The sequence below is a fragment of the Panicum virgatum genome, chromosome 9K (assembly GCF_016808335.1).
Source record: "Panicum virgatum strain AP13 chromosome 9K, P.virgatum_v5, whole genome shotgun sequence".
Classification (NCBI taxonomy): Eukaryota; Viridiplantae; Streptophyta; class Magnoliopsida; order Poales; family Poaceae; genus Panicum; species Panicum virgatum.
The window spans coordinates 69,824,484-69,838,602 of NC_053144.1; the positions used below are offsets into that span (position 1 = coordinate 69,824,484).

The 14,119-nt window shown below is 51.8% G+C and overlaps 1 protein-coding gene across 3 annotated transcripts; it reads right to left on the reverse strand.

Moving 5' to 3' along the window:
- Positions 1-5,628: 5,628 nt before the first annotated feature.
- Positions 5,629-11,579, reverse strand: LOC120647517 (transcription factor bHLH57-like). Of its 3 annotated transcripts, XM_039924337.1 has the most exons (5): positions 10,603-10,740; positions 9,708-9,865; positions 8,895-9,290; positions 8,386-8,766; positions 5,629-6,234 (listed from the first exon to the last, which is right to left on the reverse strand). In XM_039924337.1, the coding sequence occupies exons 2-5, from the start codon at positions 9,750-9,752 to the stop codon at positions 6,145-6,147; spliced, it is 912 nt and encodes a 303-aa protein (XP_039780271.1). In that variant the 5' UTR covers positions 9,753-9,865; positions 10,603-10,740; the 3' UTR covers positions 5,629-6,144. The 3 variants fall into 3 exon arrangements, with proteins under 3 accessions (XP_039780271.1, XP_039780269.1, XP_039780270.1); XM_039924335.1 differs by lacking the exon at positions 9,708-9,865 and having other exon boundaries at positions 10,603-11,579; XM_039924336.1 differs by lacking the exon at positions 10,603-10,740 and having other exon boundaries at positions 9,708-10,309.
- Between the last annotated feature and the right edge of the window lie 2,540 nt (positions 11,580-14,119).

Consider the following 14,119-nt stretch of genomic DNA (forward strand, 5'->3'; position numbering starts at 1 on the left):
TCAACTTAAGTTCAAATCTTTGAGTTTGAATTTAATTTGAAAGTGTTTGAATCATTTTGGAAAAATGGAAAGTCTTTTCTTTTTCTCCCACTCTTTCAGCCCAGCCCATCTCTGCCTTTTTCTTTTTTTCCCGCAGCCCAGCAACTTCTTTCCCGCGGCCCAGAAATTTCTTTCCCGCGGCCCAGAAATTTCCTTCCCGCCGGCCCGTTTCCCCCCGCCTCTTGGCCCAACCGGCCCAGCGCCCCCTTCCCCTCCCTGACTCACCGCCAGGCGGGACCCGCCTGTCGGGCGCGTCTTCCTCCCCGACCGAGCCGGACTCTGGCTCGAGTCCGACCCGGCCACGCGCGCGCCGCCGTGTTCCTCTCGGGCCCGCACGCCCAGGCGCCTCGCCCGCCCCTATAAAAGCAAGGCCAGGCCCCCTAGAACCCTAAACCGCAGCCGCAGCCGCCGCCTTCGCAAAAACCTAGCCCGCGCCGCCGCCATTGTTGAAGCTTCTCGGAGCTTCGCCGCGCCGCCGTTCCGTTTCGATTCCTCGACGACATCACTGCTCCGGAGCTCCGCCGTGGTGAGAGGAACCTCGCCGATCTTTTATCTCCCTCCCTCTCGCTCTGTTTCGGCCGCAGTCGCTCGCCGGAGATTTCGCTCCGCCATGCGCCGCCGCTAGCCCGCTCCGCTGTCCTAGCGCCCTTCCAAACCCCCTAATTGAGTTCGCGTGCTCGCGCTCGCGCTTCCAGTCCCAGACCCGAGCCAAACGAGCCCCGGACGGCCGTTTACGGCCAAGTCCGGCCATCCCGCCGCCGCAGGCCGCCGCCCGCCACGCCGCCGGCTGTCCAGCGCCGCCGCAGCAGCTCCGAACCGTTCCCAGCCATCGGATCTAAATCGCACGGTCCAGATTAGATTGGATCCAAGTCAACTGAGTTAGAAACCGGTCAACCATGGTCTTTTTGCACTTAAGCCCCTCTGTTTTTCCAAAATTAACCCGCCGTCCACTGCTGTTGGAAAATATTTACAAATCAGCCCCTGTTTTTATGATCTAGCCCCTGCGTATAAGGTTTAATTACGAATTAGCCCTTAGATCTTGTTTTAGCCTTAACTTTCTCGTTTTAGATCCGTTTTCGATGGTCTTTGCGCTCACGCGATCGTTGCAATGAGTAGAATAGTTTAGTAACCTCTTTTTGTACTGTTTTTGTTGATTGGTGTACTGTTTCTTATTGTTTGTACTTGTTTGCTTGCATGTGCGTGTGTGTGCGATAGACGATCCGCAGTTCGAGGAGCAGCAGCAAGATCAAGGCTTCGGAGGACCGGACCAGCAGCAGTTTGAGGAAGGCAAGTGGACCCTTGACCATATTTTTGACCCATGAAATCACCAAAACTATCACATTTACTTTTATGTTCATGCATGTGTCTATAATATGATGGGAACCGAGTTAAGGACATGCCTAGTATTGTTTACCTTATTCCTTGATCAACTTGGGTTTAAATTCATGTTGGGTAGTTATGCTAGTTGCTATACTTTGGGATATGGTTGGTTAATGATGATACAAATATTATATATGTTTTATTCCATGTTCATGATGATTAATGTTGTTAATCAAGAGTATATGATTTAATTGGAACATGGAGAACCACCCAGGAAAACAGTACAACCACAATACTATATGGCTCTGGTCTTGGCTAAGTAACTAGATGATCTATATGTCGTGCTGGGGCGTTTGATTGGTGGTTTTATTTTTGGGTTGTCGTGCTTTGAGGAGCGGGTGAAGGAAGCTTCGTCTTCTGAGGCACCGCAGAAAAAGGGACCAGTGCGCACATATAGTGATTCTTTGGAAAAGCCTCGTAGTGAATCCCTAGCCACTCACCAAAGGAAGTGTTTAAGGGCTTTGCAAACCCGGGCGACATGGGAAACACGAATTGTGGGTAAAGTGTACAACCTCTGCAGAGTGTAAAACTAACCGGTTAGCCGTGCTCACGGTCAAGAGCGGCTTGGACCCTCACATGATAATTTAACTTGAAGTTGATCTAAATCGATGATCTAATTTATGGTTAATTGTTGTTTATCTTTATATATGCTTATCTTGTGGGATTAATGGTATATACTTATATCTAGCTAGTGCTTGCTAATAAAATATGATCAACTAAAATTGCTGGGTGCAGTTAAACCGTGTCAGCTATCCCTTGAATTAGCCATGCATATATATTATAGTTGTTTTCTTGCCACTTGTTGAGTACCAACCATAGGTGTACTCACCCTTGCATACTTGCTGCTCAGACCGTAATAACAACTGTCCGGAGTTTCCAGAAGACTTCGAGGATTTCTAGGCGTATGTCTCCCAGTCATCTGCCTGTGCTGAAGAAGTTTCCGCTGCTACTCTACAGTCGTTTATTTATTCGCTTTAGATCTTCGGTTTTGTAATAAAGTCTTTAATACTCTCTTTACGTTTGCACTAGTTGTGATATTCACTTTATGTTTAATCATATGTGTGTAAACTGATCCTGGCGCACATATGAGATGCATTCGGTTTGCCTTCATAAACCGGGTGTGACACGCCGCCGCCTTCTCTCGCCCCCGCCGCCGGCCACCACCCACCGGTTATCCGGCCCCGGCCGGCGGCGCTCCCGCGCCGCCGCACCCTCCGCCGGCCGAATCGCCGCCGGCCCCCCCGGGCCTCTCCTCTAGGTCCGGCGACCATGGAGCCCGCCCCACCCCCCAGCAACCCGAAACCTAAAGCTCCGCCGCCTCCCGCCACCACCCCGGCCGCCGGCGACCTCGCCGGCGGCCGCCCCGCCCACCTCCCACCCCTCGCCGGCCACCCCCTCCCCCACCCCTAGCTCGCCGGCGGCCCCAACCATCGCGAGCACAAGGTTGAAGATGCACAGTGCGCGGGCCCACCTGCAGCGACGCAGTGCCTCTTCTGCGATGCGTCGCGATGAATAGCCTCCCCGGCTCCTTCCACCCCATGAGGTCGTACGCCTCCACCAGCTCCTTGCAGATGCCCAGCTCCGCGAACGTCGACGCCAGACATGGTTTTTCACCGGCCAAATCCTCCTCCGCCGTGATGATCGAGGAGCTTGCAGCGGGGAAGCCCCGGAGCCGAGCGGCGCTGGTGACGGAGATGAAACGGCTGCTGCTGGTACTGCTCGGCCAAGTGAACTGGGCCAACCCGAAAACACCAAAGGCCATTTGACGGTGTTGTGCTGCGGCCCGCCGGCCCAGATGAAACTTTCTGGTTGCATTTGGCCCATATAGTCCCATAATATCGATATGAATTTTCCTGAGGAAAAAGTCCTTTTTTGCCTCCCTAAACTTTGAGCCGAGTCCGCTTTTCCTCCCTGAACTTTCAAAACAGTCGATCAGCCTCCTCGAACTCCCGAAACCAGTTGCAGGACCTCTTTGAGCGGGTTTGAGGGCGGTTTTACTATTTTTCTTTTATATTTATTTTAACTGAATCTTTGAAAAATCATATTAAATCACAAAAAAATCATAAAATAGAAAATCCAATTTTGTTGGACTCCACATGAGTAGGTATACGCAGTGAACATATTATATGATATAATTTAGCAAAAATTTTTTGCTATATCTTTAGATATATATACTTTTCTGTAATTAATTTATACCTACAGTTTTCGTCATCCAATTATTGTGAAATTTTTATGGTGGGCTAATCATTATATGATTGAGCCGTAGTAAAAATTTTATGATTATTGAATCATGTATGACTGAGTTATAGATTTATATATGTTTATCTATATATTCGTCTAGATTTTTCTATAGATTTATCTAGTTTATATATCTAAAGATATAATAAAAATTTTGTACTAAAGTATATAATATAATATATTTACTGCGTATATCTACTCATGTGAAGTCAAACAAAATTTGATTTTCTATTTTATGATTTTTTTGTGATTTACTATGATTTTTTAAAAATTCAGTTAAAATAAATCCGCCCTCAAACCTGTTCAAGGAGGTCCTGCGACCGGTTTCAGAAGTCTGAAGAGGCTGGTTGTCTGGTTTTAAAGTTTAGGGAGAAAAAACGAATTCGACCCAAAGTTCAGGCAAAAAGGATTTCCTCAGCTTTGAACTGTTTAATCTGTGGATGAAGCCGTGGGAGTGGAGTGTCGGCTGCCTGCGTGCCTGCCATTGCCATGTGTGGGCTGGGCTCGCCCTCGCTCGGAGGCTCACTCAATCAGCTGTGCTCACTGCTCAGCTCGTGGAGGAGGAGATGACGACGATGATAATGAGTCGGCAACGCAAGGCGCAGGGGCCGGGTAGCCGGTCGGGTCATGGGGCACGGTCCCCCCCTCAGCTGCAGCTGCAGCTGCAGCTGCAAGGCTGTGGCGGGCGTGTGCCATTACTGGCTGCACAAATCGCTCACATGATGCTTAACCCTTTGCTGTCTCTAATGTTTGTCCGTCTCTCTGATCACCCCTTGGCGTTGCGTTGCCACAGTTTGTTTGGCAGCCACGTGGACCCAGCCCAGCCAGTCTGGGCCCGGCTCCTTTTCGCTTCTCATCAGCCGGCTCCGGCTGGCCGGCCGGCGGTCCGGCACATGACACGTCGCCGTTCCGATGCAGCAAGGACCATGCATGTCATGGGCACGTACCAGCACGTACGTATGATTAGTCCGGCCTGTTTAGATCCGATGGGTGTAAACGCAAAAAAAATTTGCAAAGGAATCTAGGTAATTTGAAGTATTAAATGAAGTCTATTTGTAAAACTTTTTGCACAGATGGGTTGTAAATCGCGAGACGAATCTAATGATGCTAATTAATCCATGATTAAGCAATAGTTAGCGGATGGTTACTGTAGCATCACTGTTACAAATCATGGATTAAGTAGGCTCATTAGATTCGTCTCGCGATTTACAACCTAACCATGCAAAAAGTTTTGTAAATATACTTTATTTAGTACTTCAAATTAGTAAGATTCCTTTGCACTTTTTTGCGTTTACGATTTTTTTGCGTTTACAGGGTAGGAGCTAAACAAACAGGGCCGGAATAATCATACGTACGTACTAGGCCGATCGGCGCTCATGTCATGCGCGCGTACCGCGGCCGCATTAATAACGGAACGTAACCCCCGCCGGTACGGTACGGCCTCCGTTTGACCTCGCGTCTGCAGCTGCAGGCCGGGCCAGCCGAGAGCAATGCAAGCAAAAGCGGCGGGGGGCAAACCGCACGAACGCATCGGCATCGGCATGCACAGTGCCGCGGCAAGTCTAGCCAAGGCTAGAGCTGCACGCCTAGAGGCTAGAATGATGCGGAACGCGCGGCGCGGCACGTCCGTCCACGGCCGGCTCGGCGCCAGGGAGCGCAGCAAGCTAGCATCGCGGGGCAAAAGCTTTTCGCGGCGGCGACGGCAATGGGCGTTTCGTTCTGACCAGCAGCAGCGTAGTAGGCCGCCTGTGGGTTGCGCTAGCTAGCGCTGGCTGGTACATACAGAGAAGTAGCTAGGACACACCCGATGAGGCAAAGCCTGCCCCCCTCCCAAAGCGTTGTAACAGACCAGCGGCAACAGCAAAGGACGACACGACGATGCATTCCAGACGCGCGCAGCGCACAGGCGCGGAGATGGGCATGCCATCGCAGAAACCGTGCAGAGCAGCAGAGTTGCCCTTGCACCCACAGTGGCGCAGGAACACCATGAGCTAGCTGCGTAAAAATCGCCAATAAAAAAATAACATTGTGCGTGACTTTTATACAGCGTACACACACGCGCGCGCGGACGGACGGATGCATCATCCTAGTGCAAATCTGCAACGCAAGCTCTCCCAAGACAAGGGGTAAGCCAGCTAGCCCTGCCACTCCAACACTGTTGTACTACGTACGCTCGCTCTTCACCCTTGTGCAGTTTTCTGCTGTGCTGGTCGTGGCACCCAAGTAAACAACAGTCAAGTTACAGTAGAGTCTCCATCTCTCCTCTCTGCGCCGCATGGCATGGACCACCACAGCATGGAGCTGGCCGTTGGCTCGCTCGGTCCCCTACTAGCTATCGATCGGCTCTCCTCTCTCTCTCTACACATGCCAACGTCGTCTCCTCTGCGGCCGCGGCCGTCGTGTACATACATGCCATGCCCCGCCGCAGCGCTCTGGCCATCTTGACTTATCGTCTCCGCTCCGCCCGCTGCCGCCGGCCCGGCGTCGTCAGCAGCATGTGCCGCCGGCGTAGGCGAAGATCTGGTGCACCACCGCCGCCACCTCGTCGGCCGTCGCCACCTCGCACCCGTCCTCCATCTGCATGCACGCACAACACCATTAGCCAGCAAGCAAGCTTTTAGGTACCGGCCGGACAGAGGCGGCTGCGCGCGGTCTGTATTTTTGCCTTGCAGATTCCCAGGACAAGGAGAAAAAGACAGCCAGGAAAGCTGAGGTTTGTAAGAGCTACTGTAGTAATCTGTCTGCGACTTGAGCCGCTTGTCTGTATACTACTACCAGTACCAGAGACCTCTTTTCGTATTCGATCAGTCCATCTACATACTCCAAGCCTCTGCCCAACAACGTACGAAGAAGCCGCTGCGCTTCTTTCACAGATCCCACGCAACTAACGCTCCACCAAGCAAAACAATCGCCTCGCTTTCTGCAGCCATCATGCTGCATGTAACTTTTTTTTTCTAAGCTACTCCTCGGTTCCAAAGAACAAACGCTTCCCAAGGAGCCAATAATTTCAAATTTTACAAAATTTATACAAAATAGTATTAATATTTATGGTACAAAGTGCATATCATTAGATTAATTATCTAATATATTTTCACGCTATATCTATTTGAATATATAAATGTTAGTAATTATTTTTATAAATTTTGTTCGAATTTAAAATTGTTTGACTTCTCAAGATTCTTAAGAGTTGCATTCTTTTCTGGAGTACTATTATCTCATCAGCCTCCTCGGCCAGTAGGTGATGGCAAAATTTTCTGCCAAATTGGCAACCTGAATTTCTCTCCATCTGAACTAGCTGTAAGATACTGTAATGTTCTAACCGGTACTATAGTAGGTGCAGCAAAATGTTTGCACCTTTTTAAACAAAAAAATGCAACCTGCTCCAAGCAAAATGTCTATATGACAGCAATTTGCCCAGCGATGTTATACGGTGCCGAATGTTGGCCTACAAAAAGGCGACATGTCCAGCAACTGAGTGTAGCAGAGATGCGGATGTTGCGGTGGTTTTGCGGGCACACAAGGAGGGATAGAGTCCGAAACGAAGCTATTCGGGATAGGATCGTGGTGGCACCAATTGAGGAGAAACTTACCCAACATCGACTGAGATGGTTTGGACATGTCCAACGGAGGCCTCCTGAGGCGCCGGTGCGTAGTAGGGTTCTTGAGCAGATCGATAATGTAAAAGGAGTAGAGGTAGACTTAAACTGACTTGGGATGAGTCGATAGCTTTGGATAGGAGCGCTTGGAGACTAGCTATCAATGTGCCTGAATCATGACCTTTATTTTTTTTTGGGTTTCATCTCTAGCCTATCCCAACTTGTTTGGGAAAAAAAGCTATGTTGTTGTATTAGAACTTGAATTACTTTTTTAAGCGACCGTACTATCTAAGCACATTATTAAGAGGAAAAGAACTTGAATTACTCAAGCTAGAATACAACTAGTCCACTACCCAATGTCATCGTAGAGAGGAAACAAAGGAATTAATACTAGTCACAATGCACTTTAGGCCTTGTTTAGATAGGCAAAAAAATTTTCGACGGAATCTTACTAATTTGAAGTACTAAATGAAGTCTATTTATAAAACTTTTTGCACATATGGGTTGTAAATCACGAGACGAATCTAATGATGCTAATTAATTCATGATTAATCCATAATTCACGGATGGTTACTGTAGCATCACTGTTGCAAATCATGGATTAAGTAGACTCATTAGATTCGTCTCGCGATTTACAGCCTATCCATGCAAAAAGTTTTATAAATAGACTTCATTTAATACTCCATGTATGTGCCGAAATATTCGGTGCGATGTTTTTTTGGTGTTTATGGGGTTTACTTGTTGTGATCTAAACAGAGCCTTATACTGTGAGAACAGGAAAAGGTGCTGTTTGAACTTCACAGTAGTCAAAACGCATGATTGAGGGTGTGTTTATTTGGTGAAAAAAATTGGATTTAGGTACTGTAGCATATTTCGTTGTTACTTGACAAATAATGTTTAATTATAGATTAATTAGGCTTAAAGATTCCGCTCGTGATAATTAGTTAGACTGTGTAATTAGTTATTTTTTGAACTACATTTAATATTTTATATATGTGACCGAAAATTCGATGTGACAATTACTGTGTAATTTTTTTTGGAAAGTAAACGGGGCCAGAAGAAAACGAGGGAGTACGTAAGCAATGGAAGGGAACATGACAAAGAGGTAAAATCGATGTGACATTTCGCTGACCTTAAGGTTGAAGCAGTAGACGACGGCGTCATGGCCGACGGAGGTGACGGCGAGGTGCAAGACCGCGAGCCGGAGGTCCTCCAGCGCGGCGACGGCGCGCACGAGCCGGCCGGGCCACCGCCGCCCCGCGACGCGCACGCGCACGTGGCCGCCCACCGCGGCCATCGCCTCCACGTCCACGCCGCCGCAGCAGCCGCGCGCCTCCGAGTAGCTCGCATACTGCGGGGACACGAACACGCCGTCCGCCGCGGCGGTCGCCGCCGTGCCCACCGCGCCGGCGACCCCGCGGCGCGTGGCCGCGGCCGCCTGCAGCGCCACCAGCTGCTGCTCGAGCTGCTTCACGTAGTCGATGGCGCCGCCCACCACCGTCGCCTGGTCGCCCTGCATTATTGTGCAACGTTGTTGCATTGCATTCGCAATCGATCGACGCATGGTCAGACAGAGATTGTTGGGTACGGAATCGGACTACAGATGTTTGCATGGCCGTGCATGCATGGGCAATGGCTTACGCGGGGGATGTAGCTGGAGGGGATGAGCGAGCGGAGCGAGGCGAGGTGGTCGTTCATGAGGCGGCGCCGGTTGCGCTCGACGGCGATGTGCGTCATCCGCTGGCTCTCGGCCTCCTCGGGCTTCCTGCGCTTCTCCGGCGGCGGCGCGGCGCGCGTCCTCGGCCTCGGCCTCTTCCTCCGCCTCTCCGCCCTGGTCGCCGGGGGCAACGCCACAGCAGGGTCGCCCGCCGCCGCCGCCTGCGTGACGCAGCTCTCGAGCCGGTCGAGGTCGGCGGCGCGCTCCAAGGCGGCGTTCCTCTTGCGCCCGTCCTCCACGACGACGCCCGCGCCCTGGAGCAGCGCCAGGAAGGGCATCTGGGAGCTGGTGCTGGGCGCCGCCTGCTGGTCCGCCGCCCACTGTTCCATTACCACCGCCGTCGCCACGCCATCGGCAGCCGCGCAGGAACCGGCAGCAGAGCAAGTAGAGAGGCACATCAGTGAGCAAGGCAAGCGAGGAGCACGAACAGCAGCAAGTACAGGAGCGCTTCCCATAAAAGTGGGTCGCCCTTCCCCTTCTCCTAGGTAGGCACGGCACAGTACTAGTGAGTGGCGCGCATTGAATGGTGCGTGCGTGCGCGCGCGCACAGAGCTGCGACTGCGACATTAGGGAAGGAGCAAAGGGCAGGGAAGGGAAAGGAAGCAGCAGCGGAGGCGAGCCTGCATTGCTTGCATTGCATCGTCGACACATGCAATGCAAGCTGCTGCTGGAAATGGAAGCCGCTCGCTCCATTACTAGGAGGAAGCAGGCAAGCAGCTGGGCCTAGGTGAACTTACCAGCGACGAGGAGGCGATGGGCCCTTGCAGCTGCATCCTCTCCATTACAGCAGCAGCAATAACTGCTGCGACGAGTAATGAGCCCCTCCCTGAGGCGGCAGCAGCTGCAACGGCGACCTGCTGCAAACCCCCTCCCCTTCTAGCTCCTCCTCTTGTAGCTGCAGTTGGAGCTACGAGGGCAATAAATATGGTGCTACGGTAGCAACAGCAGCCAGCAGAGTAGAGAGTAGTACAGTGTAGTGGACAGCTTCCGAAGGGCGGAATATAGGCCCGGCCGGGGAACCTAAAGAGAGAGGGAGAGGGTGAAAGGCCGGAGGAGTTGTCTCTTCTCGAGCGTGTGGGGGTTGGGGTGGGTAGGGTCGTAGGGCAAGATGGGATTTGGATTTGGATTTGGAGGGGGTCGATTTGTGCGAGACACCGTGAATTATTATTGCTGGTGACTTGGCGGAGGAGGGAGGAGGGGGCAGCCTCGCAGATTTGACGGCACCGGCACGGGCAAGGGGGAGCGGCTGCAGCTGCGCTCCTCCGGCCATCCTCACCCTGGGGCGCCGTGCTCTTCTCTTCTCTCGCCCATCCCCGTTTAGTTCAAAAAAACAAAACTACATTATTCATCACATCGAATGTTTGTACACTTGTATAAAATATTAAATGTAGTTAAAAAAATAACTAATTACATAATCTAACCGACTAATTAATTCATAATTAATTATTAATTATCAAAAAACAACGAAAATGCTACAGTGTCAAACCCCACAAAATTTCACGAACTAAACGGGGCGGCGCCCTGCCTGCCTAGCTGCTGCATTAGCCTTTGGAAAACATGGATTAAGAGCAACTCCAACAAACTAGCTAAATTGTTTTGACTAAGTAAATTTGAATAAGATGGAGTAAAAACCTCTTCCAACAGCCTCTTCATCGTGCTCTCGTCGCTATCGCGTTCTGTATCTACGCCCTCTGCTCGCTTCTTTTTTCCGAACGCAAGCAGATCGCCATCCCTCCCCGCGCGCGTGGGGCCCACTTCCCACGTCCTTCTCGTGCTCCGGCGTCCTCTTGCCGCTCCCGCTGCTGCCGCCTCGCCTCCGTCGACCTCGCCGGCCGGCTCCACCTCGCCCCGTCCGGCCGCGCCGGCGGAGCTCGCCCCCGTGTCAGCGGGAGGCGCGGGCTGCGGCGGCCGCGGAGCTTGCGCCCACGGCGGCGGGAGGTGCAGGCCGCGACGGCGGCGTAGCTCTTGCCCGCCTTGTGGGTGCGCGACGACGTAGACAACGAGTCGTAGCATGGACAGGAGGAGGAAGCCGTAGAACCTGGTGTGCAGAGCGGGGCTCTCCCCCGGGCGGCGCAGCGCCGGACAGTAGGAGGAAGCCGTAGAACTTGGTGCGCAGGGCGGGGCCCTCCCTGGGTGGCGCAGCGGCGGCATCGGTCCGCCCCGCCGCCACACGCCTCCGCGTGGCAGCAGCCACGGACAGCGCGATGGACGCGGCGCCCGTGAGCTTCCCCGCGGCGCGGGGCACCTTGAGCAGCAGCACCCACATCGTCGTCGTTCCAGGTGAGGTTGCAAACAAAATCGAAGCTCACGGATGCAGATCAGGTGAGACGAAGGGGTCAATGGATCTGACCAGCAAGGGCCGATGGAGAGCAGAGCTGCAGAAGGGACAAGGCACTTTGTCCTCGGGCAACCATGGATGAGGAGCAGGAGGAAGAAGGGAGTTGATGATATTGTGGGACCCAGATGTAAGTGAGTTGGAGAGAGGGGAGGGTTGGATATGGAGAGGAAGATTTAGCTAGCCTGTTGGAGGAAGAAGAGATATAGAGAAAAAAAATATAGCTAAATGACTAGTTAAATTGAAATTTGGCTACTCTAATTTAAAGAGTCTCTTGGAGATGCTCTGACACATTGTAATCATGCATGCGCAATAAAGTAATCATGCAAGCTCCTCCCTTCAGAAACCCCCCAGCAGTTTTCAGAGACCGTTCTCGTCCGCTGTTGGCTTGTCGTCTCCTCACTGTGCATTTTGGCATGGTGGTGGTGCCCTGAGATATCATATTACATTCACACTCCTGTAGGAATTTGTGTATTTTGGCATGCCGGCCAAGCGGCATCTGCACTGCACAGTCACATTTGCACGCATAATGCGTGGCATCGAGGGCCATCAAAACAGCGATATGCACAGTACGTGCTGTAGACCACTGATGCGTGCTTACATTCCGTTGCATATTACTCCCTCCATTTCCAGTTATATCTAAGCATAACTTATGTCTAAACGCGTGGCGACCTGCAATAATTTGAAATGAAAAGAGTGGTAGCTAGCTAGCAGGTTCTGCGGTGTGTACAGTACTCCACCAAACTATATATGGACCAAGCAAGGCGCGAGCTGTTTGTAACCTGGTCGTACGCATGGTGAATGGAACGAAATCGACACTGGTGTGTTTGTAGCAGCGCGGGAACAGTGCTCCATCAAGCCCAGAACTGCATGCACGCACGCGGCCAAACAAACGCGTCACGAGACGGTGCCAGTGCCACACGGCCCCTCGCCGCACCGCTGGCCGCGCCCGCCGCGATCTGCCTGTGCGTGCGAATTGAGAAAACCGCCTGAAGAATCGGCATGATCAGATGGAGCCGACAGCAAGCACGGATCCCGCGTGTTATGGCACGTACGGCTTGGAGAGGTAGCGATCTCAGGGGGGAGCAGAAAACGGGAAGGGTGGAGACTTTTGGTGGGTGCGACAGCGAGCGCCGAGCGAGAGATGCCGAGCGACCTGGAGAGACGGGTGCTCGCCACCGGAATGGAAACGAAAAGGGCGCCGGCGCATTGGGGTTGGAGACCGGCCGGCCGGCTGCAATAATCTGACTCCACGCACGCCTTCTCTGGACAGTGCAGGGAGTCAAGGACCGTACCGTGCGCAGTCGTTTACACAGCTAGCTAGCGATCTCCTACAGTACTGTGGCCGTGATGCGTGCATGGACGGTCTCGTCGCGGTGGCACCCATGCCCCGTCGTCCGCGTCGGTACAGTGGGCGCGGCGAGGTGAGGTGATGCCATCCCGGCCCATTCCCACCCGCTCCGTCCCTCGCCGCCCGGGCACAGCCACAAGACAAGATGGTGGCCGGGGCGCGGTGGGCAGATCGATCGCTCGCCCGCGCATCGCATTATTGGTGGGATTGCGAGATGAGCCAAATCTTGGTCTGTTTCTGGTCTCTGGATCTTCTCCGAAGCAACCAAGCCAACCCTTTTCCTCCGCCCAGCGTTTTCCCGTCGTCTCCTTCCTCCGCCCACACGCCGCACACTTGCCCATGTTTTCACCGCGCGCTGAGCTCCTGGACGACGGACGCTACTGCCGTACCTGTGGCCTGTGCTTCTCTTCTATTCTATTCCTGCAGCTTTTTTTACCACAGGGAGGGCTAGTGCCCCCCGATGCAGGATTCGCGCGATACCTTTCGTGAAGCCTGACAGACCTTCGCTCGATGAGCAGCCTGATGATAAAGCTCTGAACTATAAAATCATCTTGTGTCCAATGGGTTCAGAGTTCAGACATCTGGTCGTCTGAAAAATTGCAAGTTTATAAATTACGAGTGCGAGCGAGCTTAGGAAGTCAGAAACACGTCGACGTATAAAGCGAAGCAGGAGTCCTGCAAAGGCACAGGTACTCGTACAACCATTTCCAATGAAATAGCACAAGGCCAGGCCAGGCCAGGGGTCTCCTGATGGGAAGGTGGAGAGGTCTAAGCTGTAGCATGAAACGCCATGCTCCTGCACTGCACCATACGCTGTGGCATGTGCCAGGCCATTCTTGATGTTTTACACACAGGTCTAAATTATTTGACTTGTTGTCAAACTCTTTTTTTTTTACCATACCCTTGGCTTGCCTTGTGTCAGCTGTCACGTTGCCCTCATCCAGACCAGACCCACGGATGCAGACACGGAGTCGAAAGGCTGGACTGGCGCCGTGTTTAGTTCCAAAAATTAAAATTCCAAAAAAAAATCCGGCACTTGTATGGAGACTTAAATCTAGACGAAATAAAAAACGCATTGCGGCTGCTGCCTGTAAATCGCGAGATGAATTTAATGAACCTAATTAGACTGTAATTAGACACTAAATTGATACAATAATGCTACAGTAAACAACCCCTAATGATGAATTAATTAGGCTCATTAGATTCGCCTCGTGATTTACAGATAAGTTCTGTAATTATTTTTGTGATTAGTCTATGTTTAGTACTTCAAATGTAGAAAAATGTTTTTTTAAAAATTTTGCGGGAGGCAACTCAACACGGTCTTGAATGAATGATGCTGCGTGAGCATGACTGGACGCATGGGGCGGCCCGGAAATAATTTTTTTTATAACAAAGCACTTGTATTATACCATAATAAAAGAGTACAGAACGTGACCCATACAAGCACCTTCCAGAGAGGCACA

What these genes read in the sequence shown, in the direction of transcription:
- LOC120647517 (XM_039924335.1), bottom strand. Translation starts at nt 11,121, where the DNA reads ATGCCGCCGCTGCGCCACCCAGGGAGGGCCCCGCCCTGCGCACCAAGT. An exon ending in CCTCCAGCTACATCCCCCGC is followed by an intron (nt 8,767 to 8,894) that starts GTAAGCCATTGC and finishes ACAATAATGCAG; the next exon opens with GGCGACCAGGCGACGGTGGT. An exon ending in TCTACTGCTTCAACCTTAAG is followed by an intron (nt 6,235 to 8,385) that starts GTCAGCGAAATG and finishes GCGTGCATGCAG; the next exon opens with ATGGAGGACGGGTGCGAGGT.